The sequence below is a fragment of the Balaenoptera borealis genome (genome assembly GCF_965194805.1).
Source record: "Balaenoptera borealis genome assembly, chromosome: 20".
Taxonomy (NCBI): domain Eukaryota; kingdom Metazoa; phylum Chordata; class Mammalia; order Artiodactyla; family Balaenopteridae; genus Balaenoptera; species Balaenoptera borealis.
In genome coordinates this window covers 47,761,455-47,787,922 of record NC_138879.1, presented here as the reverse complement: position 1 = coordinate 47,787,922, position 26,468 = coordinate 47,761,455, and the positions used below count along the sequence as shown (strand labels likewise).

General features: G+C 55.0%; 1 protein-coding gene and 1 long non-coding RNA gene across 4 annotated transcripts in view; one reads left to right on the top strand and one right to left on the bottom strand.

Moving 5' to 3' along the window:
* Positions 1-490: 490 nt before the first annotated feature.
* Positions 491-18,801, top strand: LOC309617901. Its single transcript, XR_014238173.1, has 6 exons — positions 491-3,927; positions 4,758-7,037; positions 8,894-9,061; positions 9,459-9,609; positions 12,273-13,750; positions 18,503-18,801. It is a non-coding gene; the product is annotated as an uncharacterized lncRNA (long non-coding RNA).
* Positions 4,637-26,468, bottom strand: part of DOC2B (double C2 domain beta) — a 49,247-nt gene continuing 27,415 nt past the window's right edge. For 2 of the 3 annotated variants that reach the window (XM_082370738.1, XM_082370739.1), the window contains 8 exons: positions 22,484-22,563; positions 19,394-19,468; positions 16,874-16,983; positions 16,607-16,733; positions 13,797-13,954; positions 9,381-9,462; positions 8,480-8,576; positions 4,637-7,885 (listed from right to left, as the gene is read on the bottom strand). In XM_082370738.1, coding sequence (XP_082226864.1) covers positions 7,749-7,885; positions 8,480-8,576; positions 9,381-9,462; positions 13,797-13,954; positions 16,607-16,733; positions 16,874-16,983; positions 19,394-19,468; positions 22,484-22,563 — 866 coding nt within the window. In that variant the 3' untranslated portion in view covers positions 4,637-7,748. The remainder of the gene's footprint in view (positions 7,886-8,479; positions 8,577-9,380; positions 9,463-13,796; positions 13,955-16,606; positions 16,734-16,873; positions 16,984-19,393; positions 19,469-22,483; positions 22,564-26,468) is intronic. The other variant, XR_014238163.1, reaches the window with a different exon arrangement.

Below are 26,468 nucleotides of genomic sequence, written 5' to 3'. Positions count from 1 at the left end.
TGTTGCTACCTCTGCTTTTTTGTTGTTTCTATTTGCATGAAATTTCTTTTTCCATCCCCGCACTTTGTCTTTTTTTTTTTTTTTTTTTTTTTTGGCTGCATTGGGTCTTAGTTGTGGCATGTGGGATCTTCACTGCGGCATGCAGGATCTTTTGTTGCTGCACGTGGGCTTCTCTAGTTGTGGCACATGGGCTCCAGAGCACGTGGGCTCAGTAGTTGTGGCGTGTGGGCTTAGTTGCCCTGTGGCATGTGAGATCTTAGTTCCCTGACCAGGGATAGAACCAGCGTCCCCTGCACTAGAAGGCAGATTTTTTTTCTTTTTAAAAAATTATTTATTTATTTATTTATTCTTATTTTTGGCTGCGTTGGGTCTTTGTTGCTACGCACAGGCTTTCTCTTAGTTGCGGCGAGTGGGGGCTACTCTTCATTGTGGTGCGTGGGCTTCTCATTGCAGTGGCTTCTCTTGTGCGGAGCACATGCTCTAGGTGCACGGGCTCTAGAGTGCAGGCTCAGTAGTTGTGGTGCACGGGCTTAGTTGCTCCATGGCATGTGGGATCTTCCCAGACCAGGGCTTGAACCCGTGTCCCCTGCATTGACAGGCAGATTCTTAACCACTGCACCACCAGGGAAGCCCCTTATTGTAGGTTTTTGATTTGTGGTTACCATGGGGCTCATATATATTGACCTGTAATTATATCTAATTGCTTTAAACTGATAATCATATAAGTTCAAACATTCTAAAAGATCTACATTTTTTGCTCCCCTCCCCCACATTTTGAGTTTTTGATATCATTTTACATCTTTGTGCTTATCCCTTTACTGTTTATTGTAGTTGCTTCTTAAAATTTAAAAAAAATCTTCTAAGTACTGGCTTATTTAAGTGATCTTTAATCCTTACTATATATTTGCCTTGCCTATTGGGATTTTCCCTCTCCTATAGAGTCTTCTTTTCCATTTAGAGTAGACCCTTCAACGTTTCTTTTAGGGTAGGTTTAGTATTGCTGAATTCTTTTAGTTTCTGCTTGTCGGAGAAATTCTTTCCTTCTTTTCTAAATGATAATCTTGCTGAATAGAGTATCCTAGGTTGCAGGAGTTTCTTTTTTAGGGCTTTGAATGTATTATGCCACTTCCTTCTGCCCTGCACAGTTTCTCCAGAGAAATGAGCTGATAGCCTTGTGGGGATTCCCTTGTATATGACTCTCTGTTTTTCTCCTGCTGCGTTTAGAATTCTCTCTTTACCTTTAATTTTGCCATTTTAATTATGATATGTCTTGTTGTGGGCCAGTTTGGGCTCATCTTGTTTGGGACTCTCTCTGCTTCCTGAAATTGGATATGTTTCCTTCTTTAGGTTTGGGAAGTTTCCAGCCATAATTTCTTCTAGTACATTTTTGATCCCTTTCTTCTTTTTCTGGAACCCCTATAATGTGAATATTGGCACATTTTATATTATCCCATAGATCTTGTATGTTGCTTTCTCCCTCCCCCCCCCCCCTTTCTTCTTTCTTCTGTTCTTATTGGGTGATTTCTATTATTTTATCTTCCAGGTCACTTATGCATTCTTCTGTGTCATTTAGTCTGCTATTCATTGCTTCTAGAGTGCTTTTTATCTCAGAGATTGAATTATCAATATTTGATTGGGTCTTTTAAATTTCTAGTTCCTTGGTAGAATGATCTGTGCTTACCTCTACTGTCTTAATTCAGTTAGCATTTTTATTACCAACTTTTTGAATTCATTGTCTATAGACTGATTCTCTTTTTCATTATTTATTTCTTCAGGGGTTTTCTCCTGCTCTTTCAGCAGAGAGTAGTTCCTCTGCGTTTTCATTTTACTTAACTTTCTCTGTCTCTATGAATTGAGGTGCAACAGTTATCTGTTATGGTCTTGAAGGGGTGTTTTTATGTGGGAACATCCCTATGTAGACTGTGTAGACTGTGCCTAACATCTTTGGTGTGTGGGTTGAATTTGATGTGGATGCCAGCCCACTGCTTTCCTCAGGATGTGATGACAACTATCACCTTGATAGGGGGGTACGGCTGGCGTTGGAGGAGCCAAAGACTGTGCAGGGTGTGAGGCGAGACTTCCTGTCTCCTCACTGGCCGCAGTCGCCCTGTTGGGTGGGATCTGCTCCCAAGCTGCTGGAGTGGAAGCCCTGAGGGTCGGGCTGGAGCTGGCTCTGTTCCCTTCAGGTGTGTGTTTTTCCTTCTGCCCACACTGGAACCTTTGCCCCGAAGGAGGGGAGTGCTGCAGTAAGCAGGGTTTGTGTGCTTACACATGTCCAGTGTGCTGCTTGTGTAGGTATCTGCAGTCCCGCCCAGAACCGGATCAAGGTTGTCTTTTCCCCTATTATGGTGGTCTCAGCTCTAGTGTAAGGTTGTGGCATGGAGTGGGTGCGCTGGAGCGTTTGCTTGGGGATCATGGCATTGTGGTTGCAGGAGTCGAAGTGGCTGCACTGTCATCAGAAGTCTGGGCTACTTCTGTGGCGCTGAGTAAGCACCAACAATGGCCACCACTCAGCCTGTACCATACCCCAGGCCCATGGGTCACCTCTGTGTCCCTAGATCGAGTCTTTTTCCAGGATGTGGCTGCCCTAGATTCAGTGCCAAGTTGTGGTGTGGAGTGAGGGGGGCCAGGGGGTTCACTCAGCTTGGGTCAGAGAGTGTGGCAAGGTGGCAGCTGCTAGGGCAGACCTCTCTCCGCCGTTTGGTGGCAAGCCAGCACTGCGTACTCCTCACCAGTGCAGTCTAGGCTTCTCCAGCCTTTCTATGTGTCCCAGCTGTTCTCCAGGCAGCCGAAGGGTCTTGCCTCCTCTGTATAAGACCCCAGGACTAGAATGCCCAGTCTGTCTCTCAACCTGCTCACTCCCCAGGGTGAGTGTCCACCTGTACGATCTCCCTTTTCCTCTTAGTTCCCTCCTGGGGGCACAAGTCTCAACCTGGTGCTTTTCTTCCCATCCTACCTGGGATGGGATTATGGGGGAATCTTTCTTGCAGCCTTGGTTCTATAGGAGTCCTTCTGCCAGTTTCCACGTAGTTTTTGGTGAGAATTGTTCTACATGTAGATGTATTTTTTGATGTGGGGGGGAGGTGAGCTCTATATCCTCTTACTCTGCCATCTTGATCCCCCTCCCACTCTTCCTTTCTCTCTCCTTTCCTCCTCTCATTCTCTCCCTTTCTCTACTCAGGGAACTCTGTGGTACTTGGGGTCATTTCTCATCTGTACCCCAGAAGTCTTTGGAGCTAACAGGAGTCTTGTGCATAGTCACCTGGGCTTGGATCCGCCATCTTCATAACCACATGCTCCAGACTCATGGATTTGGCTCCTTTCAAACAATGTCCATATTGGCAGCTTTCATCCATTCATTCAACAAATACTCGAGGCCTGCCCTACGCTCAGTCCTGGTCTGGGGTTACTGTGGTAAACAAGACAGGTGTGGCCCTTACTCTCATGAAGGTTAGTGAAGGGAGAAAGGAATAAGCAAATACACAAGGTGATTTTGGTGGTAAGTGCTGTGAAGAAAAGAAAGCAGGCTGATGCGGGAGAAAGTGACTGAGGTTGTCAAGACAGGCCTCACAAAGAGGTGATGCTCGAGACCTAGATGATCAGATTGCACTAGATCACCAGGCAGGTTTCTCTGTTGAAAATAACAGGATCCGACTCTAGTTAACGTAAGCAGAAAAGGAATGCACTGGAAGGGTATTGGGTACTTCAGAGAATGGGCGGGAGGCCTGGAAAATTAGGCCAGCACAGAGGCGGTTGCTAAGGGAGGTTGGCCAGAACACTGACCAAATCATGCTACAGCTGGTTCTTGTTAGGACCCAGCCACCGCTGCTCTGGATACTGACCTCGAACCCTGGACCCACGGGCACACCACCACCAGAGGGACCTCCAAACTGGGCCTGATCACCGCAGACCACAGGTTGTTCACAGGTAAGCCAGGGTTGCTCCCATCTCACACAGAGTGAAAGCCACAGACTTTATAATGTTGTCCTTGATCCGGTCCCCTGTTCCCTATGCTCTCATCTACCCTTCTTTCCTTGCCCCAACCTGCTCCACCCACATCGCTCTCCTTGCAGTTCCTGTCGCCCCAAGCCTGCCCCCACCTCTAGGGGCACTGGCTGTTCCCTCCACTTGGAGCACTTCAAGTCTCCCCAGAACTACCCCCTTCACCTCCTCCAAGCCTAAGCTCAAAAGTCACCTTCTCTGGAGGCCCACCACATCTCCCTATTTAAGCCCAGCCTCCCCTGCCCACAGGATTCCTTTATCCTTTTTTTTTCCTTGTCATCTTTTACCGTTATGTTTACTGTTTATTAACTGTCTTGCTGATGAATCTGCCCCAGGTGCCTAGACCAGTGTCTGGCCTTGGAGTTTACACTCCACAGCTGTTGGTTGGATGTGTAGATAATAACGTGGCATAAAATGTCTTGGGAGGCATAAGTTGAATCCTGGTCTGTCACTAACCAGCTGTGATTCTGCACAAATATTTTACGCATCTGTAACATGGGCACCTACCTCAAATGGATTCTTGGTTAAGAGTAAATGAGACAATGTGCATAATAAGCCCTGGTTGCCGGGGTCTCGTTCTTTCCTGCTCACCCATTCAAATCTATTAAGATGAGTCTCCCAAGCCCATATGATGACAATGAACGTTTCCATTTACTTTGGATTATATGTCATTATAAATATTAACAAATAAGACTTAAAAAGGACACCTTCGGGTAGGTCAGACAAAAGTACAAAAATTGTGTGTGGGGCTGCAGTTTCAGGACTGTTTCTGCAGCCGTCACATGATAGCAAAACGGTGGTAAGCAGTGCACGAGTCTGCGTCGAAGACAGCCAGAGTCCATGCATCGGGAGGTTCTCTCGGTTGGAGAAGGAACAAAGGGAAGACATGCTCGGGCCAGGAGATGCAGTTCCTCGCTCTCGCCACTAGAGGTCAGGAGGTTACCGCTTCAGGGTTGGAAGACGGGCCCGTGGGGGATTGGCTAGTGGTGGTGGTGGGTGCTGAGACCTAGGCAGGGGGGTGGGGGTGGCGGTGGATGCCACACACCTGGTGACCCCCCTGGTTATTGACATCTGACTTTGGAATGACTTTGTTTTGTTTTGTTTTTGTTTGGCGTCAAATTCACCGTCTTTGTGGGGCTGAGGGAGCAGAGGAAAGATGCCAGGTTGGGGTCAAAGGGAGAGCTCACACTGCAGCTTCTCAAAGCGCCTTTTTCTCTAACAAACAGAGAGACAACCTGTAAGGGGTCCAGAACAGTGCCAGGGTCCTAGTGAAGGTTCTCCCTGGGAGGTCTTCTACCCAAGTGCCCCATCCTGCACTCAGGCTAGCTGTCCAGGAGCCCCACCTCCCAGCCTGACTGTCCCTGTGGTCAGCTGGGACCATGTTTAAGGACCAAATCTGCTCTTGCACAGTCTAGGGCAGTAGAAGGCCTTGGACTGGGTGCCAGGTGTCCTGGGTTCTTATCCCAACTGGGTCCTGTGTAGGCCCCTTCTGCTTGCTAGGCCTTAGTTTCCCCACGTGCCTAACAAGGAAGTTGTACTAGGTGAGGCTCTAGGTGTACTTGTAACTTGGCCATTCAGCATTTCCGTGTGTTTACAGGGAATTCGTGAAGCTCCTCTCTGAATGAGAAACCTGCCCCCACCGCCCAAAAGGCAAAGCTAAGACGATAACCCAGAGTTCACCTAGACACAAGGTTCCTCATAAATAGACTCAGCCTCTCTGAATCTTCTTCCTCATCTGTCAAATGGCGATGGCAATTAAACCCATCTCACAGGGCTGTGAAGATTCATCAAGACAGTGGTTGTAAAACCCTTACCACACACAAAGCCTTCTTAGGGAAAACCAAGACTCCCTGACCAGCAAAGTTTGCCAGGTACTGTATGGGGGCTGGAGTCCTGTTTCCCCTGCAAAATGGAAAAAGGCTGATGGGCACTTGGTGGGATTCACATCATCACCCCAGGCCTCAGATGGTAATGTGCTTTGTGTCTGCAGCATAAGGTCTAGCCCCAGTGCCCCTGTGAGCCCTGTACAAGCGTTGGTGTGGGTGTGGTGTCCAGAGCTCTGGGCTGGAGGTGGTGGGGCAGGGGCCATGGAACCTGGTCTGCCCCAGCTGTGGTAGGGCTGGAAGGCCTCAGGTAGGTCACTTTCCCTCTCTGGGCTTTGTTTCCCATCAGTGCAGTGATGGGTTGAACACAGAAATTCCTGGGTTCTGCATTTGTTCATCCAGCATTCCTGAAGGCCCCTTAGTCGGCAGGAAAAGTTTGGGGCTTCAGGCCTGGGCCCAAGATTCTGATGCCCTCAACCCCTTGCTGGAGACCTTCACCCAGGGTGCAGGGGGCTCTTTCTTAGCTCCTGGAAGACAGAACCAGCCCTTCCCAGAAACGAGGCCCCGGACTGCTGCTGAGTACTCCTGAAAGGGATCTCAGTAGGGCTAGGATGCAGGGGCAGCCACCTGGGGCTCCCCTCTTCCCAACCCTGAACCCAGAAGGGCCCGGGGGGGGGCGGTGGGGGAAGGGGAGAGGAGGGTAAGGACAAGGAGGACTTTTTGGTTCTTTTCATGCAAAGCAAAACAGACTCTTTCTCTTCTTGACTGCAACTGACCTGATGCTTGAGCTTGGAGCGAGAGGCAGGATCCATCCTCCAGCTTCCTCAGGAGGAGAAAGATCAAAGGTAGGAGAGCTGGCTCTGAGAACCGAACTTGACCGTGCACCAACATCAGTTTAAGCCACTCCCCCTATGTCTACAAGCCCAGTTGACCTGGCAGCTAGGGGTGGGGTGGGAGCAGGACTGGGTGCTGTTGCCCCTAACAAACACTGCTCCCTCTCCCAGAGAGACCCTGGGTCCCAGACAGTGCCCCTGGCCCACATCGCCTTTCCCCTCCAGGCCTTGTATATGGTTCCCACTGCTTACACTGCTCTTCCCCCTTTGTCTGCCTAGAAACTCCACTCACTGTTCAAGGCCTTGCTAAAGCATCACTTCCTCCAGGAAGCCCTCCCTGCTCTCCCAGCCGAGTCAGCAGAATCCACAGAATGTGCAGGTGGGTCAGGCTGGCCTTGGCATTCCTCACACCCCCATTGTAATGGTTTGTTTGCAGCTCCCTGACTAGATGGGGGCCTCCCTGAGGGCAGGCCCTGGGTCTCATTCATCCCCAGGGGCCTGTGGAATCATTGAGTGAAGCGCTTGGACTGTGCCCACGTTCACTGGGAGCTCCAGGATCTTTACCAGACTCCTGGCTCTCAGGTCAACTTTTTTCCACCCACCCAGTCATGCCAGAGATGAACAGATGTAGTCAGAACCTCCTTTTGGGAATGAACTTTCTTCAGAGTCCTGTCTTGCCCCTGCCCAAAGTCTCCTTCTCTTACTGCCCCTCTCCCTGATGGCACCCCTGCTCTCTCAGCCTGGGGTCCCCTGCAACTCACTGCTGACCTCTAGTAGGATCCTTGTCTTCTGGACTGCCCCATCTACTTCCTCCGGGTGGGTGCTGAGGCCAGGGTCCTCTTCTTCCACCTCTGGCCCTCTCAGGCCCCAGGGGGCCGAAAGCAGGCCCAGCTCTCTGCCCCCGCTGTCCCTCGGTGGGGCTGGGCCTTCCATGGCCTCTAAGTGGGGGCTGCAGTGGCTCTGTGTCCAAGCAGGCATCCTGGATCTCCCCAAACATGGGGGCGAGGCCCTTAGTGGCAGCTGAGGAAGCCCAGGGCCAGGCCTGTGCTGGGCCGGGCAGGGGTAGGTGCAGCGGGCAGGTGGGGGTGGGTCAGTCGCTGAGCACGGCCCCCGGGAGCTCGTTGGTGAGCGTGTGCCAGCGCTCGATCCGCTTGTCCTTGTTCTTCAGGCAATCAAACCAGTGCTTCAGGCGCTCGCCCTTGGCATTGATGCCCAGAACCACGCCGCCTGCAGAGGGGAGCCGAGAGGCAGCCGGGACACGGTGACCTCTGACTCTCAGGGTTTCTCTGGAACCAGTACCCCCTGGCACCCCTCCCAGACTTTGTGCTCCAAGGCCAGACTCTCTTCCCTGCCCACCCGCTCTGAGGGTGGACCGTGGTCTGACTGCCACACTCTTGGAGCCCCCCCCCCCCCCACTCCCCCAATCAGGGCCCAGGGATCCTGCTCTTCCTTTACCCAGGACCAGAGCAGTACTGGGGGGCAGCACAGTGGCATGTGTTGGTGCCAGGGCAGCTCCACTGTGCACAGCCACCAAGCCCACCAGAAATTTGGGGCCACAAGGGCTCAGAGTCCAGCCTGAGGGGCTGACCATCATCACCTCTTACCCCTGCTCCACCACAGACTGCTGTGTGACTCGGCCAGGCCTCTTTCCCTCTCTGGGCCTCTTTCTCTGTCACATGGGGTCAGGCTGGATCATGTCTATGGCCCCAACTTTCCCCACAGGCCAGGAAGGCAGGACTGTGGCCTGATTCAGGGCCCCTGCCCTTTGCTGAACCCAGGATGGGCATGTTGCTAAAGAGCATTCCCATCGTGTCCTCTCACCGATGAAATCGTTGGATTTTCCAATGTCATAATCCCAAACGGTGATCTCCAGGGTCTTCTTGGCCAGGTCCCCATGCTTAATCTCATAACAGAATTCCTGGTGGCCAGAAGGGGAGTGTCAGGACCAATGACAAGTCGGCCGGTGGCCAGGAGGGTGGCCAGTGCACAGCAGTGGGTGATAATGGATTCTCACCCATCTCACCCACTTCCCTCTTAGAGCCCAGCTGAGATCCTCAGGGTCCCCCTTCCCTCTGACCCACCTGCCCCTTTGTCACTGAAGCTGCTTTTCTCAGGATCCTCAAGAGTCTCCTTATTGTAAGTCAACGCACACTTGGCAGCCTTGGCGTGCTTGACCTCTCTTGGGTCTGATTCTGCTGACCACGCCCTCCTTTGTGGAACCCTCTCTCCCACCAGCTTCCAGGATCCTTCAACATCTGGTGTCCCCCTCGCTCCCTGGCAGCACCTCCTCGGCCTTCTCTGCCTGCACCCGAGTCACTCAGGCTGTGTCAGAGGCTCTTCTCCCTCATCTCGTTCCCCGGAGCTCCTCTCCGGCTGCACCCACCGCCTGGGCTGAGGACCTGGGTATCTATCTGCGCCCACCTTCCTGGGGCCGCTCACATCCTCACACCATCCCCTCCACATCCAACATGGCTACAGTCCCATCAGTTCAATCCTCCGAAGAGTTTTCCAGGCCGCTCCTCACTTCTATCTGCACCACCTTGGCCTGGTTCAGCCTGGCCTCACCTCTCCCACCAGTCCTCCTATCCCACGGCTGGGGCCTCTCCTGTCAGTCCCTCCCCACCCTCCAGCTCCCACAGTGACCCTTGAAAAACCCAGTCCCTCCGGGGTCCCCTGTCCTGAGGGAGATTGAGTGGCTCATGGCTTCACCAGCCTCTCGTACCTCGTTGAACTCTGGGTTTAGGGTTTTCTTCTTTACTGCTGTCTTATGTTTGGATTTCTTGTCCACATCTGGCTTCAGGTATCTGGAATTATAACCAATCAATAGACAGAGGGTAAGAGAGAAGACACTCTTGAGTACACGTGGAGCCAGCAGGGCTTGGAAGAGAGAGATTCCCAGGCCTCCCGTTCATCCTAACCATTGGTGTCCCCAGCACTACTGTGTGACAAAGGTGAGCAGTCAGTGCAGTGGGAGAAGCAAGTGGGTCCTTCATCACCTGGACCTCTGTTCACAGCCCATTGCTGATGTCACAGAGCCCCTCCGTCCCCTAGGAAAGAGGATTTTTCTTTATTTCTGGAAGTCTAATTTTCACAGCTCACATTTCCCACCAGAAAAACATTTTTAGCAAAGTTGGTCCCTTGCTAGAGCTCTTCTTTTTGTAATAGCAGATTATGGAGATAGAATTCACACGCTATAAAATTCATCTTTCTCAAGTGTATAACGCAGCGGTTTTTAGCATAGTCCCTGAGTTGTACAACCATTGCTGCTACCTCACTGGATCTTTGAGGAAGGAAAAAAGGTCTTTTGGGCAGTGACAGCAGTGCTTCCTGCAGGGAAAGAGGGAAGCCCTGCTTGCGGGCCAGCTCCCTCCACGGGCATCAGCTCCTTAGACTTTGATGCAGAACAGCAGTCTTCATCTGGGGCTCAGAAAGGTGGAGGGACTCACCCAAGGTCACACAGCTGCTCGGCACAGGGCTGGTGCTCAGAAGCCAGGCCCTCTCCTTTGCAAAGCTTCTTACCCTGTCCCTGCATGGACACTAGTGACAATTGCCCTGCTCCTGCTGACAGGACCACATCTGTCTCACCCACCACCAGCTTCCGGTACCCAACTTGATGCCTGGCACTGGGTGGGATCAGTGAACATAGAAAGTGGCACCTCATTATTGCTTTTCTGTGCACTTTTTAAAAAAGTTGTGATTGTTATTACATAAGAAATACTGGTTCATTATAGAAACACTAGAAAATATGTATTAACAGAAGTTGGGGGTGGAGAGAGAAATGAATACACAGGTCTGCACAAAAACCTGTTCTTTAGCAGCTTTATACAGCCGTCAGAAATTGGGGACAGCCCCCATGCACTTCAACAGGAAGTGACCTGACGGACGACTACTTGGCAGTGCAGACCTACAGACTGAACTCCGGGCTCAGGCACCCCGCGGCTGGCTCCCCAGATCATTAGGTTATGTAGGAGTTGCCTTTATAAGAAAGTCTGGAAAAGGCAAAACTGTCGCGACAGAAAACAAATCAGTGGTTGACTGGGGCCAGGGGACCTTTCTGGGGTGATGGTATCTGGGTCTTAACTGTGGTGGTGGTGACAAGATTGTATACGTCAGTCAGTCACACTTCAAAAGGGGAGAAACCTACTGGATGTAAATTATACCTCAGTAAAGATGACTTTTTAAACAGGTTGGGGGGTCCCTTAAACCCTCACCCAGAGATGGTGAATTTCTGCATTCCTTACAAGCTTCCATGCACTTCTTGACTCGTCTTTGCCTGTTTTACTTTGGGGGCGAGGAGGCGGGATGGGGGCGGTCCTGCACAGTGGGAGTGTCTCCCAGCCCTGCCTCCGGAAGGCCCTGAAGGGAAGCTGTCCCAGGCTCCCTCAGCGCTGCACGGCCAGTGTCCATCTAGTGAGCCTCACAAGGCCCCAGCTAGGGGTCATCGCCTGTCCTGCCCCCAGGCCTCTGTCTATGCTGTCTCCCTGCCTGGAGTCCCTTCTCGCCTCACCTCACCACTGTAGGGGAGCTTCCCGAGGGAGTGTGGCCTGTGTGGGCGAGAAGTGCACCCTGGCCACGCTCCAGGGGCCCGCACATGGCTGCTCACCCTCGCTATCAGCACCCCCTCCTGCCTTGGCCACCAGGGCTCATGCAGCCTCCCTACCAGTGCCACCGCTGGTGCCTTCTGCACAGCGGCTGCTGCTCACCTGAGGCCCCTCAGGTGAGCAGACAGACAGCAGAGGGCTGGAGAAGGAAGGGGTTGCCCAGGGCAGCACAGCAAGTTGCTTTGAGCTTTCTCAGTGCCCCTGGGTGTGAGATGGAGATGGTAACAAGTACCGCACGGGGCTGCTGGGGGGCTTCAAAGAGGCCTAGCACAGCCCTGGCACCCGGCAATTACTCGGTACGTGTTAATGACGATTGTTAACCATCATCAGACCCTGAAGAACTGGACTTGGGGTCAGCTTCTAGCCTGGGGAAACTGAGGTAGCTGTCATCTGGGGTGAAGTTTATAAAAATAAGGGTGCCGACAAAAGGCCTTGGCCCATCCAGCTTTGCCCCTCGGCATCCTCCACCTGGCACTTCCATGTAGCGCTCTTCTCGGGGCCCCAGATGCTCTGCTCAGAATCTCACCTGTGCCTTTATTTCCCCTACTTTTAGCAAAGAGAAGGCCCACGGTCCATGAAGGGGCCTTTCAGAGATAGGGAGCCCTGAGGAGGCCCGAGCAGCAGCCCCTGCAACTCACCCAGGGAATTTCAATCAGATGTAGGGGTTTCTAGGCTGCTGGGGGCCTCCCTCTGATACAGGGGGCCACCCACAGAGCTGCCTGTAAGGCCACGTTGACCCGGCTCATGGCTGGAGGGTGGGCCCAGCAACTACCACACCTGTGGCAGGGGGAGCCCCAGGCACAGTGGACAGGCCCTGCCAGGGCTACCTCTCCCTGGCTGTGGGAGGTGGCTGGACCCTCTGTTGTACCAGGTGAGACCCTATTTTCTGGATAACCCAGCATGAGACCCTGGAATTCCTATCAACTTGGCAGGTGGGAACTGAGCCCGATTTAGAAATTTCACACCAGCCTTCCCTGGTGGCCCAGTGGTTAAGAATCCGCTTGCCAATGCAGGGGACACGGCTTCGAGCCCTGGTCTAGGAAGATACCACATGCCGCGGAGCAACTAAGCCTGTGTGCCTAGAACCCGTGCTCTGCGACGAGAAGCCACCGCAGTGAGAAGCCCACGCACTGCAACAGAGTAGCCCCCGCTCGCCGCAACTAGAGAAAGCCCAGCGCGCAGCAACGAAGACCCAACGCAGCCAAAAATAAATAAAATAAAAATTTAAAAAAAAAACCTCTAGCATCACAGTTACAGGTGGAGGCACCGTCCTCCCTCCCCAGAGACAATCACTACAGTATCACACTGGTGCCCCCACTACAGTTTGCTTTGGGCTCAGCATAGCTGTGTCCGCGTTCATTCACCTGGTCCTCACTCACTCACTTCAATTGCATAGTACTCCACTGTACGCAGATGCCACATCTTATTAATCTGGTGAACGCTAGGCTGTTTCCATCTTACCGCTATCACAAGCAATGCTACAAAAGCAGCTGTCCGCCAGGGCCTGGGTCTCTAGGACACAGGCCTGGAAGGGAAATGATGCGGCTACAGGGCGGATGCGTCTTCCTAGGCTACCATCACTTACTTTCCCGCCACTGTTTTTAAGAGTCTAATTGTTTCCTGAGCTATTACAGCATTTCCGTTCCCAGTGGTCTCTGATCCACTGGAAATCACTGTCTTGCTAATGGATGAAGTTGGGGCCCAACATTGTTTTTTAAGCAGGAAACCAGTAGTCCTTGTGATGGCCTCTGTCACCTGGGCCTCCTTACTGTCCCCTGAGGCCAGAACCATCCCTGCTTCTTAACTATCTTAAATCCTCTGTCCCTTTCCCTGAGCAGAAACACCTCCTTTCTGCTGAGCCAAATTCCTCCCCAAGTCCTACCCTTCAAGACAACCTCACTACGTCCATCTTTTGTGTGTGTGGAGCGCACCAAAGCACGGATGGTGGTCACCAAAAAACAGGCTCTATCCCTCTCCAAACGGCCACCAGCTCCTGCCTGAGCTAGGATCACAGCCTGTCCTGACCCAGGTTCACGGCTCTGGGGCCCCTGAGTTAAGTCTCTCCCCAGTGCTACCAGAAACCCCACCTGGCAGAGCTGGGTGGACCCCTCCCTATCTGTGTCTGTGGTACCGCAGAGCACTGCCCACATGTGCCCAGCCCTAAGTCCTGATGGAGTCCCTTCACTGGATCTCCCGGTCTCCTGTCCCCTCCAACCTGCTCACAGCCCTTCCTGGGCCCCATGACCACAGAGAGACCTGAACCAAACACCAGGAGATAACTGCTCTCTATCTGTGTGACTGGGCTGCCACTCAACTTCTATGGATGTCAGTTTCCTCATCTGAGAAATGGGTTTGGCCAGACTCAACCCACAGAGTTGCCCAAGGAGCACAGAGGAGTATGACCTCGTGGGCACAGCACCCCCTGTGCTTCACACAACTACTTGCCACATGGACTACTGATCTCGACGCATGGACCTCCCAGTCGCTGGAGGTGAGAAAGTGGGGAAGGAGGCGGCTGGCCTGGGCTGCACACTCACGTTTTCACGTAGGGGTCCGAGTAGCCGTTGGCGTCCATGGCAGCCAGGTGTGCGCAGCGCACGATGCCAACCAGCAGGCCCTGCTTCTGCGAACTGTACTTGAGGGAGATGAGGATGCGGCCCCGCTCCTCCAGGGACTTGTCTTCTGTCTTGTCCACCTGTGGGGCAGGTGGGCGGTCACTCGGCTGTCCTTGCCTGCTCCCACCTCTCCTGCAGCCACGGGCCCGGGCCAAATGGAGCCTGGTGGGTGGTGAGGGGTCACCCTGGCCCTGGCCCCCTGGAAGGTGCTTCTTGGAGCTTCTTAGGCACATTCCCAACCCCAGGGGGAGCTAGGAGGCAGGTGGGGTGTGGCCTAGGCCTGCCCAGGCTAGCGCCTGCCTCTGGGATCAGACCTCAACTCTAGGCCTCATTGTGTGGCCTCCCCACGCCAGCCAGCCCACTGAGACCATTCCTCACCCTCCTGAGACCACCTGTTTCCACCTTCCAGCTGCTACTCACCTGGAACCCCTTTCCTTTACCCTCTGTCCACCCAGCCTGAGCCCTATGACCCCCAAAGCCCCCTCCTAGGTTTCTCTGCCAGGCTCCTCTTGCACTCGGTCCCTCTGCTCTTGACTGTTCGCTGCCTGGCACTAAAACGGCCCCTCACGTGGCCCCTCACGGGCAGGGGCCATGCTTGCACCTCTCTGGAGATGGGGCTCCTGTTAGGTGAAGGAAGGACTACCTTCCCCAACTCCCACACCCAGAGCAGACATGGCTAGCTGATGACTGCATTCACCCCGAGCTCAAATGCAGCCTCAGTATCTTCTCAACACAGTGCTCAGGCAGCCTGTACCCGTGGCTCAGAGGAGGCGGGTGAGATTTAACTACCTGCCACTCGGGCCTAGGGCTTTGTGTATGACAGCCTCACTAAACCATGGCTCTTGTGGCAGTTGTGATGTGTGAAAATTAAACAGTATAAATGAGCCGGGATATTTTCAGCTGTTTTTTTAGGGTAGGATATACTTTGGATTGTTTCACATGAAGACCATTGAACTGGGCATCGTTCAGTATTTACAGAGAACGAATAAGGTTTACAAGGCTATGTAAAATCTAAAAGGTATCATCAAAATGAATCTTTACTGCCGATTGATTATCCTGAATTGCACCCTTGTCACTGTGGGTCCCTGAACTGGACCAATGAGATCCTAGCAAATTCAAGCAAGGCTAAGCAAGTCCCTGATCACACCTGGTGGACAAGCATGCGTGCTTTCACACCCCCCCCCATGCATGAAACAGGTGCTCACACATGCATTCCACGCTCACACTGCTCACACACAATTCACACTCACACCACACAGGTGTTTGTTTAAGTCAGGGATCAAAACTCAGAAACACAACTCCAGCAGGAGTTGGTGTTGCCTTTTATAAGTGACATATATCATTTGGAGAAACTGGGTCACCTATGGTTAGTGACTAATAATAAAATTAAAAAGGTTATCTCCATCACACAAATATCTATGAGTGGGAGAGAATGTGACAATGGAATACAATTTGCTCAACTTATGCAAAAAGACAGAGCTGGGTTTCTGGGAGGGAGGTCTGACCTCAGGTCACTTGTTCCAGGCCAGGCTGCACTAAGCATGTGTCTCAGGGCCCTGTGGGGGAGGGGTACAGGCACTCGGGGGACAGCCACTGGACTCTGTCCTCTTGAGCTTTCCCATTGCCCAGACCTCTGGTAGGGGATCGTCCTGGGGAGGGGACTGTACCCTGAACACCATGCAGTCCCTAAAGGCATATGTTTCTTAGGGTCCCGGGCCTTGGACCTCTTGGCCAACCCCTCCCGGCCCTTCTGAACTGGGTGAAGGCAGGCCTGGGGAGGGGAAGGAACGGGGCGGGGAGGAGAAGGGGGAGGGGAAAATTGCTCAGAGACTCTGGGAGGGCTCAGCTGCTGCAGACGACCAGGGGGCAAAATTGGTTTTGACGTTTTCAAACAATTGCAATTTCTAGGAAAGAATGATTTTCTGTCCCCTCTGGGTATCTCACAGGCACCTCACGCCTCACGTGCTCCAGGTGCGCTCCGAGCATCCCCAGCTGCTCCTCCCATGGTCCTCCGCATCCCAGTTAATGACCCTTCATCCTCCCAGGTGCTCGGGCCCCAGGCCTGAGGATGCTGATCTTCAGCCCTTCTCCTGCCTCCACTGCTGCCCCGCCTAGGCCTGAGTCCTGCTCCTCCCTCCACCCCGCTGGTCTCCCCGCCCTGGCCCTCCACTCCCTCCCATTCTGAGGAGCCTGTTAAAATGCCCTCAGATGCCTTGGCCCCTGCCTAGCACCCTCCTGTGGCCCATCTCACTCAGGGATAAAAGGCCAGAGTCCTCCCAGCCTCCCCAACCCCCAACCTCTGCTCTCAGCTCCCAGGACCCCCTCCCTCTCGCTCTCTCTGCCCCTCTCATTTGACCTCTTGCCTGTGCCTCCACAGGCTGGGCGCTTTTCCATACAGGGCTTTGCACCTGCTGTTCCCTCTGCCTGGAATATTCCCTGCTCGCCAGGTGACCCCTCCCAGAGCACCCGTCTAACCCATTGACTCCTCTCATGCTTTCTTTCTCGGCCCTTATCCCTGCTGAACAGACTATCTGTTTGGGTGGTTTATTTCATTTTTGGTCTGTCTCCCGCCCAAACTTCATGAGGGCAGGGAGATTTATCTGTCTCCCCAGCACCTGCAATTGTGCCAGGCACATAGTAGGTGCTCAATAAATGCTCCTGGCCCTGCGCTCACAGCAGGGTGGGCCTTGGACGGCTGCAGAGCCCACGACTGGAGGTCGTGGCCCACTCACCGGCAGCTGCTTCTCCAGGCAGATGCTGAACGTCTTGGTGTGGTTGGGCTTCAGCTTCTTGAGGGGCACCCGCGTCTCCCCGATGAACTCGTTGTGGCGGAATTTGTCCTCGTCACACACCGAGATCCTGGAGGGCAAGGGGCCTCTCAATTTGCTTCCAAAGTCAGTGCGGATTTGCAGGCGGTGGGCCGGGGGGTGTGGGGAGGGCCTGCCCTGTGGACAAGGCTGGGTGGGGTGGGGGAGCCGACGGCCCGGGGTCTCACCCACCGCAGGGTCTTTCGGATCATGTCTTCATCTGTGATCCCGTAGTAAGTGAGGGTCTCGTTCCATGTGGGGTTCAGAGTGTTTCGGAGAGTTTTCGTTCTGAGCTTATTTGCCTGGAGAGAGCAAAAATGATCCTCTGAGTGTCAGAGGGTGATGGGCAATGTAACGGCGCCAAACACATTCCAATCCCCCAGATCCCGTGCATAAGCGCTCTCCCCTGGCAAAGGGGGGATTAACGCTGTTGTTAATCAGCTGACTTTAAAACAGGCCGATTGGGGACTTCCCTGGCGATCCAGTGGTTAAGACGCTGCACTTCCAATACAGGGGGTTTATCTGGATGATGTGGGTGGGCCACGTCCCACGTCATCACAGGGCCCTTAAAAGTAGAAGAGGGAGGCGAGAGAAGAGTCTGAAGGAGCGTGACAAGGGGAGAAAGTCAGAGAGGCGACACTGGCTTTGAAGATGGAGGAAGGGGCCACGAGCCAAACAAAGGGGGTGCCTCTAGAAGCTGGAAAGGAATGGGAAATAGCTTCTCCCCTCGAGCCTCCAGAATGGAACGCAGCCCTGCTGACATGTGATTGTAGCGCAGTGGGACCTATGTCGGACTCGCACCCTGCAGAACTGGAAGGTATGAGATTTGTGGTGTCGTAACCCACCCAGTTGGTGGTCATTTGTTAGCGCAGCCCTAGGAAACTACAACAGGAGGATCCTGCCTCCCAGGTGCGTGCCCAGGTGTGTGGCGGGGGGAGGGTGTCTGCAGGAGGCGTGGTCTGGGCGGCTGGGAAGCCTGGCTTGGACCTAGATTCTCTCCCTCAGCCTCCTCGCCTTCGCTCAGGCTGGCCCCTGCCGGGAAGGCACCTCTCCTGGAGGACGCCTGGGGGCTGCCTCCCCTCCTTCCTCAGTGCTTCCAGAGATCTTGGTTCTTAGACTCCTTACCTGCCTTGCCCCCTTCAGACCCTGACTTCCATAGCCGATTCTCTTTGATGTCCGCCACAAACCGGCCCAGGCTTTGAGGTCAGACAGCCCTGGGTTCAAATCCCAGCTCCACCACTTACATAAGCTCTGTGGAGCCCAGTGGGTTACTGACCCTTTCTGAGGGTCAGGCTCCAGGGCGTAACACCACATCTCTCTCAGCCTGGTTTTTAGGACCTTCTCTATAAGGTGCTCTATGAAACTCTGCCCTACGAGGGAATCTATCCTATGGGGGGGTCCCTAGGATTCAGCAGCCAGGTACTGCCGACTCGAGGTCCCAGGAGTCTAGAGACGCACGGTCACTGAGCCCCCGAGTTGGGCCCCTTCCCCTGGTCGCGTGGCCTTCACAGCCCTGGGGGGCCCCCCCTGCAGCATGAGGACAGAGAGGCCTGGAGTGGGGAGTTTGCTCCTCCAGTTGTAGTGGGAGGGCCACTGCCCTTTCTCCCGCAGCCCTGCCTTCCCCTCTGGGGTGGTGCCCCCGGACCAGGGGGAGCCCGGGCCCCAGAGTTAACTCAGGCCCCAGCAGCCTGTGGCTCCTCAGCCCGGGGTGGCCACCTGGGGGTGGGACCCCCCAGTTGGTCTGCAATTGTCCTGAGCAGTGTTGGGGGAGGCCCTCTGCCCAGGGGGGTGCCCCCACTGCTGATTCTTCCTCTCTATCAGGTCACTCGAGGGCCAGGAAGGAACTCCCCAACTTTGGCTTCTCAGAAGGCGGCCAGGACAAGAACACCAGCCCCTGGGCTCTGCTGCTCACCCTCCTGTGTCCTGTGTCCCCTGTCCCTCTGCCTCCGCCCTGGTCTCTACTTGGAAACAAAGCTGCTGGGCTCCAGTTGAGTCCCCCCTGGCATGGGGTCTGCCCTACTCACCCCTTGAGATATCTGTGGGCTAGGGAAGGACCCAATTCTGAAAAGATGTGACCTTCCCTTCCATGAGATTACAAATAAAACTACACTGAACTGTAAGACGTATGAAAGAAGTCTCATCAAGTTCTTATCTTCCAGTGCTGAAGGCCACCTTGTTGCTTTTCATAGAGAATTAAAAAAAATTTTTTTTTCCTCTCCTTTCATAGATGCACCTGTTGGGCTGGTCTGCTCGTCAGGTCATCTGGTACAGGAACAAGGGTTCTGTAGTCAAATAATTTGGGCAGTTGCTGACTACTTCATATCCCTTGTGGGGCATCACAGAGCAGCCCATCAACACATTAAAGGCTCTGATAAGTCCTGCAGTAAAAAAAACCTGTTTAACAATGTTTCCCAGTGTTATCTGGCCACAGAACCCTTTGTTTGCGCATAGTATTAACGTCCAGCTGAGAGTGTTTCTTATAAAACTCTGGCCTAGAAATTCTCCCGGGGAGTTTCCCCAACTCAGTAGGCAGGTGGTGCTGACTCAAGGTCCCCGGGAGGCCTAGAGGGTGTGGGGGTGACTGGGTGCTCTGGGTGGAGGTGGAGTGAACCCCTCAACTTGCTTGGGCTCTGAGTGGGTGTGGGAGCTGTGGGCCTCCCTGGGTGCCCCAAGCCCAGCCTGGGCCCCAGTCACGACGGGCAGGCCCCTCACCTTACTGGCTCCTGGCAGCAGGTGCAGCTTGACATAGGGGTCTGCCAGCCCATTGTGGTCCATCGGCTTCAGGCCCTGAGCAGAGGAGAACGGCAAAGGGTGTCACTGGGGGCTTGGGGACACAGAGCAGCCAAGGCCTCCTGGCACCTGGGTCAGCAGGCATCCCCGCCCCCTGGGCCTCCTGGCTGGGTCCATTCATGACCCTCTTCACAGAAGCAATCCTGCCCCACACCTCCAGAATGGGGGGTGGCGAGGAAGGCTCCGTGCTGGTGCCATCTCCCCCCCCCCGCCCCCCCAAACGTCTGGCCCTGGGCAGGCGACACGGGGTGCCTTTGCCAGATCAGCCTCTTTCTGTTTTCCTTATCTTGGGGGCCAGGTGACCACTTTCTCTGAATGAGGCCCTCGTTCTCCTGCTGTTGTCAGGCCTTTCCTTCTTCCCAATCCCCCTTCTCCCTGCTCCCCATGCACTGCGACTTCCCTCACCGACCCTAGGTCCTTGTCACCCTCTGTCCGCTCATCCACACGCTTCCCTCTGCGGCCATGGGAAAACGTTGTGTCCCCAGAAGCCACACAAGCTGGCCGGCCGTGGAGGGTCCCTCCACAAGATGGCACCCCTCACTCACTCTCAACCACCAGTCAAGTGTGCACAGCCAAGGAACTCACGGAACCATAAACAGACAGGGGCCTAGGTGACCTCATGCTTGCTCCTGTTTGTGATAATCGTCTATTCTGCTTCCGGGACGGCACACGGGGATGGAGGAAGGCAGCTGGGGCATGTGTGGGGTAGAGCTGGCAACCCCACAACCTCATTCAAAGATGAGCTGCAAGTTGGCTGCTCATGACCAGCCCACCTCCCCCACCTCCCAGGGGAGCTGAGGCTCTTCTCCCCCCTCCCCACCTTGGTTCGGAGGAGCTCCCAGGCAGGGGCTGAGATCTGAGGTGGGGCCTTCCGACTTCCAACGAACACTGCTCCGCTACCGGGAAGGGGCCCACGGGTTTTAGAGCCAGGCTGGCTGGGGGGTTCAGGTCTCAGCTCCTGCACTTATCAGCTGGGTAAGTGGATGACTTCATCTGCCTCCTGAGCCTCGGCTTTATCATCTGTAAAATGGGTTAATAGTCCCCACATCTCAGGGTTGTTGGGGGAGCTGAGCAGGCAATGCTGACGCGGGGCCTGCTGGTGGGGCATTTGCTCCCCTTCCCCTACATGCCGGGCCCCTTGAAAGATGCCGGAGAAGCAGCTGAGGGCGGAGGCATCTGAGCTGGGCCGGGAGCTGCCTGGGCTCCAGCTCTGCCCTGCTCCGTGGGGCCGGCTCCAGGACGAGGCTTGGCCGGGCGGCCCTGCGTGCACCGTGGCAGAGAGGCAGACCTTCCCAACACAGGCCTCTCATCCCGCCTCTCACCCTTTCGCACGAAGGTGGAACTTTCCAGTTCTGCTGTGGATATGAGTGCCCGTATGTGCGTGTGCGTGCGTGTGTGTGTGGTGCGGGGGGTGGGTGGGGGGGTGTCTGCCGCCAGGCCCTGTCCTGCAGGACAGCTTTAGGTACTGAGCACTCACTCATTTAATGCTCACAACCACCACATAGGTGGGGATGATTAACCCTATTTTACAGATAGCAAACTGAGGCAGCTCTGCTCACCTGGAGGGAGGGTGGCCAATCTAGGGTCCAGCGCTGGGGCATCTGGCATCCTCCCAGAGGCCCCCGAGGGGCTCTGCCTGTTTGCCTCAGCCTTCCTACCCCCTGGGGCTCCTCCTCACACCCCAGCCCAGCCCCAGCTCCTCCCATGCCTGCACCACCCCTCCCCTGCAGAACTGGATCTAAGCAGAGGATGAACTGGAGAATGTGGGAGCGACCATGGCTCAGGGTCCTCCCATCCCCCATCTCAAATGCCTTGAGTGATACAAACCCAAGTGGACACACGCGTGTGCACACACATACACACACACACCCCCCAGTACACCCACATAGCCCCTCTAGAGCCTGGGTAGGGAAGGCGGGGCACACAGCACAGGCGGGGCCTGGAGTCTGGGTGGGGAGAAGGGACGGCTCTGGCCAGAGCAGCCTGGCAGCCAGGGCCCATTCCCAGTCCCCAGGCCTGGACAACCTCTACACAGCTGGGTGGAGGGAGAGGGGAAGGGGTCTGCCGGGGCCGTGCACCCTGCCCTCCACCTCAGCACAGCTGGGGGTTATCAGATTCCCAGCTCTGTACCTAGGGCAGGTCTGGAGCCCTTTCGAGGAGGGCAGGGAGGAAGGCAGGGCAGGCGCTGTGTCACAGCCCGGGCAGCTCCCAGAGGAGGGGGCGGGCGGGGGGGTGCTGGCCCACAGGGACACTGCTCACCGCTGCCACGGCAGTCCAGCCACGGCGGCCCAGGCCGGGTGGGGCACAGCCGGGGCAGGACGAGGCAGCCTGCCCCTCTGGGTGAGCAGAGCCACGGGCAGGGTGGGGGAGGGGCAGAGAAGCTCGCAGGTTGGGGCGCTGGTGGTGCGGGGCTGGGCGCGGGCAGCGATGCCGGAAGATCCTCGCCCTGAGCCGGGCCCAGGCCCTTCCACAGCTCTACCGGGAGGTCTACCAGGCCGCACGGCTGCCCTTACCTTGCGGGAGAGCATCAACTTGGGCACCTTCCTCCCAGGGGGAGCGTCACGGTGTGGGGACGAAGGGAACAGCGTGGCTGAGAACAGAGCTGACCGTGCCAGCCCGGGGCAGGACCAGCATGGGGTTTACAGACGCCCACGCCTCCACCCAGAGAGCAAGCTCAGGCCGGTGCGACCGGAGACTAATCCCCCGCCTGGCGTGGCGTCAGCGTCCAGAGCCTCCTCGGGGAGTCCGGAGGCACCCAAGTCCAACCCTTCCTCTTGGCCTGCAGGACAGGCCTGTCACCTCCCCGCCTGCCCGTCCCTCCTTCGACAGCTCCCCAGCTCTGGGGCCTCTGTCTCCTGAAAGCTGCCCGCCCCCCGCCATTCTCTCTGGCTTCTCTGTTCTACTCTTTCCCCCGAAAGCCTCGCTGTAGAGGAGGCAGCTACATCTCCGGAGCAGCTGAGATGACTGAAGCGAGAACTCCCTCCTCGCCCTTGGCGCACAGGTGGGGCCTACCTTGGCCTTGCTGATGGTGCAGTGGAGAGCGTTGTTCTCCTGGTCGTAGAGCAGGCTGAAGTCCAGCGTGCCCAGGGCGGCTGCAGAGAGGGAGGGCTCAGGTCACGCCGGGCCCACACGGTGGAGAAGTGTCACCCACCCCTGCGTGGCCGGACGAGGTGCCACAGTGACCGTGCTGACTGCCACCAGCAGAGCGCCTGCTGCATACTGACCCCAACCCTGGGAAGGAGGCTCGGGGGTGGGGGGGTTAGGCCCGTCACCTCCAGACACCGCGAGCGGTGAACTGAGAGTCAAAGCCGGGCAGTGGGCCCCTGACCCCTGCGCCGTGCCTCGTGGCCCGTGGCTGGTCCAGGGTGGGGCCACGTGTGCCGCGCGCTCAGCTAAAGGGGTTCCTGTCCTCCTGGTGCAACCACCGGCCAGAGCTCCACACCTCAGCTCCCCCTGCCTCTTAACTGTCCCAGGAGTGTGCGAGAAGGCAGAGGGGTCAGTCTCTGCCGCACTGCAGGCCCCAGCCCGGCCGACTGGCTGGCCCACTCACCGCCCCCCAGCAGCACTTGGGGCTGCGGTTCCCTGGTCTCCCCGGTCCCTCGGGAGCCCTGGGCAGGCTGTGAGGAGCGAGCTGGGCCCGCGTGCTGCTACCCCCAGCCTCTAAAAGGCAGAGAGTGATTCCCAAGGGCTGGGCAGAGGGTGCAGCAGTGATTGGATGCAGCTGCCACTCTCGGGCGTGATCACACACGGCAGCTGTGGCTTTTCTCACATGGTTCCCGGCCTGAAGGCCGGGATTGTGGGTGGGAGCAGACCTCAGGGGCAAGTCTCTTCCCCGCGAGGTACACATTCACAGGATGTCTTTAGAAGCCCAGACCCTCCTTGCAGGCTGCTGGGCTGGCCAACTGGCATCTCATTCATTCATTCATTCTTTACCAAGTGTTTACAATATGCCAGACTCCAGGAACGAAGATATCAATAAGACAGGGTTCCTGCCCCGAGGAAAGCGCAGCTTAATGGGAGGAACAGATGAAAAGGATTGGTCACAACAAAGTTTAGTGGGCCAGGACTGACGGAGGGTTCACGGGGGATGCCTGGCCTGGATGTGAACTGGGGCGATCAGGAAAGGCTTCCTGGAGGAAGTGACGCTTCACCTGAGCCATGCAAGACGAGTAGGGCTTGGCCAGTGCACACTGGGGCTGGGGGAAGGGGCATTCCAACCACAGGCCAGCCCAGAGGGTGGGGGGCGGAGTGGTTGGAGTGATGCTCGGGGGAGGCCAGGGGTGCCCAGTGTGCGTCTAGAGCAAACCACAGCCTGCTGGCCGAGTCCAGCCACTACTTGTCTTGCACCCCAGCTCCTAATACAGGGTCAGGCACACAGCTCAGTGTCTCTGTCGTTGTCTGGCGGGGGCACCCGTAGGGTGCGAGACCTGCCCTCTGACGTCTGACCCTGGGTTCAAATCCTGGCTCTGCACTTCCTTGCTGTGTGACCTTAGACAGTGTATCTAGTCTCAGTGGGCCTCAGTTTCCTCATCTGCAAAATGGAGACACAACAGCATCCACCTCATGGCATTGTGCTTTAACACCATGCCTGGGGTACAGAAAGAACTCAGTAGATAATTATAGAAGGAGCAGATCCATTTAGGTGATTTATCTAGAAAACTGTACTTGCCCCTCTGAGACACTTTCTGGAATGAACTCATTCTGAATTGGATCACTCCCCTCCCAGCCTTTGTGAGCAGAATACACAAATGGTCACTTACACTTTTCAGAATAACCTGAGTCATTGCTATGACTACGGTTACTGTTCTGTGTGTCAGAGTCCCAGCCCAGACACAGAAGGGCATGTGAGATGATTCCTCCACCGAGGGATCCCAGGTGGCCACTCTTTTTTGAGGTTTTCTTCATTTTTTCCGCCTCCTCCTTTGCCATCAGCTTGAAACTCCTGTTAGAGTACCTGCCCCTGGTAGCACAAACAGCTCTCGCTCCTATTCACTAGTTACTTGTTTCTTCTCTGAAACCAGGTGAGAATACTTGTTAAAACTGTGTCTAAACTAAAAGTCAATAGGCCATGGGACTTCCCTGCTGGTGCAGTGGTTAAGAATCCGCCTGCCCATGCAGGGGACAGGGGTTTGAGCCCTGGTCCGGGAAGATCCCACATGCCGTGGAGCAACTAAGCCCGTGCGCTACAACTACTGAGCCTGCGCTCTAGAGCCCGTTGAGCCACAACTACTGAGCCCGCACACCACAGCCACTGAAGCCCACATGCCTAGAGCCCGTGCTCTGCAACGAGAGGCCACCGAAATGAGAAACACGCGCACCGCAACGAAGAGTAGCCCCTGCTCACCGCAACTAGAGAAAGCCCGTGTGCAGCAACAAAGACCCAACTCAGCCAAAAAAAAATTTAAAAAAACTCAACAGGCCTTGAGTGGAGCCTAAAGTCCTTTTCCCTGAGTGGAGCATGCGTGCTTTAGTCCAGGTGTATCTGGCCTTTTGCTGCCTGTATCCTAGCTCCCCTCTGTGCGGGTAAGCAGGTGAGGTGCTGTAAGGGAGTGTGATCTATCACCACGTCTGTAACAACTAACAGCCATGGGCCCAAGCTTCTCCAGGCCCAGGCTTTTGTAATAATAGTCTCTAAAGCTCTTGGCTTTGCACGACAGTAAATCAGTCTGCTGTTCCCTTCAGACCTAACCTGTGGCTGTGCCCCCCAGACATTAGCCTCCTGAGGGCAGGGACCATGCCTCGGCCACACCTCTGACACCAGCAAACAGCAGATGTTCAATCTACACGGCCAGTCCATCCAAACCAACTCATTCTCCAGCTGCTCATGGGAGCAGAGATGTGGTGTGATGCTCATCTATTAAAACACACAGTCCACGATCTCTGCCCGGTTCCCCATTCCAGAGAAGGACAAGCCAGCAGACAGAGTCCCCACTGGGAAATTCAGCTCCAGGCGCGGAGAGGGGTCCCTTCCACTGGCTCTACAGACATCCGTGTTTAAGGAAGGCCCGATGCTGCTCAGTGAAACCAACACTGGTATTCACTTCCCAGGAAGGAACAGCAAGCCCAGTGCTGCCCCAGGATGGGATTGATGAATATCTTTGAACTCCAATGCAAGTTTTATAAGAAATAATAGTTTATAAATAGAAGCTCAGTCACCATTTTTAGAGACTTGCCGGTGGTGGAGCTCTCTCATCGCTCATAAATAAAAGCTCTCTCATCGCTCATAAATAAAAGTCTTTATTTCCTATTTGGAGAAACGAGGCTCAGAGAGGGGAGGTGATTTGGTCAGGGTGGCACAGCAGAGCTGGATGCAGAGTCCAAGCCTCTTCACTTCCATCCTGATAGCTCCTGCCTTAAAGCTTAGTGGCTTCCAAAAATTTTTTGTCTGCTGCTTTGTTTAGCTGAACTCTTGAGAGGGTGCAACGCAGAAACAAAAGAGAGAAAAACAGAATTGCTCTTGGGGTGTGGGGAGTGGGAAGGGCTCAGCCACCGCCCTGGAGGAGCCTCTGAGTTGAAAAACCCCCTGGGCTTGTGCAGGCGAGGCGGGCCCTGAGGGCGGGTGAAGGTGCTTGTCTGTGTGAGCCACAGGGTCCTGTCCTCCAGCCACTCAAATCACACCTCCTGGCTAAAGTTAACATCCTTGGATAAATAATGAGGCTTGGTCACTAATGGGCCTTTGAGAGTTGTCACCAGCTTGTTGATAATTATAGAGCTTTAATGGGGCTAATTCAGAGACAATCAAGCTCCAGCCCCTGTCAGTTCCTCTAAGGCAGCACATCCCTCTGCTCTGCTGATGGAGACTGACAGCATCATTTTGACCTTGGTTTGCACCTGGACTTTCCTCAACCGTACACCCTTGGGAGTAGGAAACCAGCCCTGGTTTTGTTTTGTTTTGTTTTTTTAAGAAAAATGTCAGCCTCTGAAATAGTTTAAAAACAACAACAACAACAACAACAAAAAACATGGCAAGAACCACAGAAAATGATCAAGGCTGCGT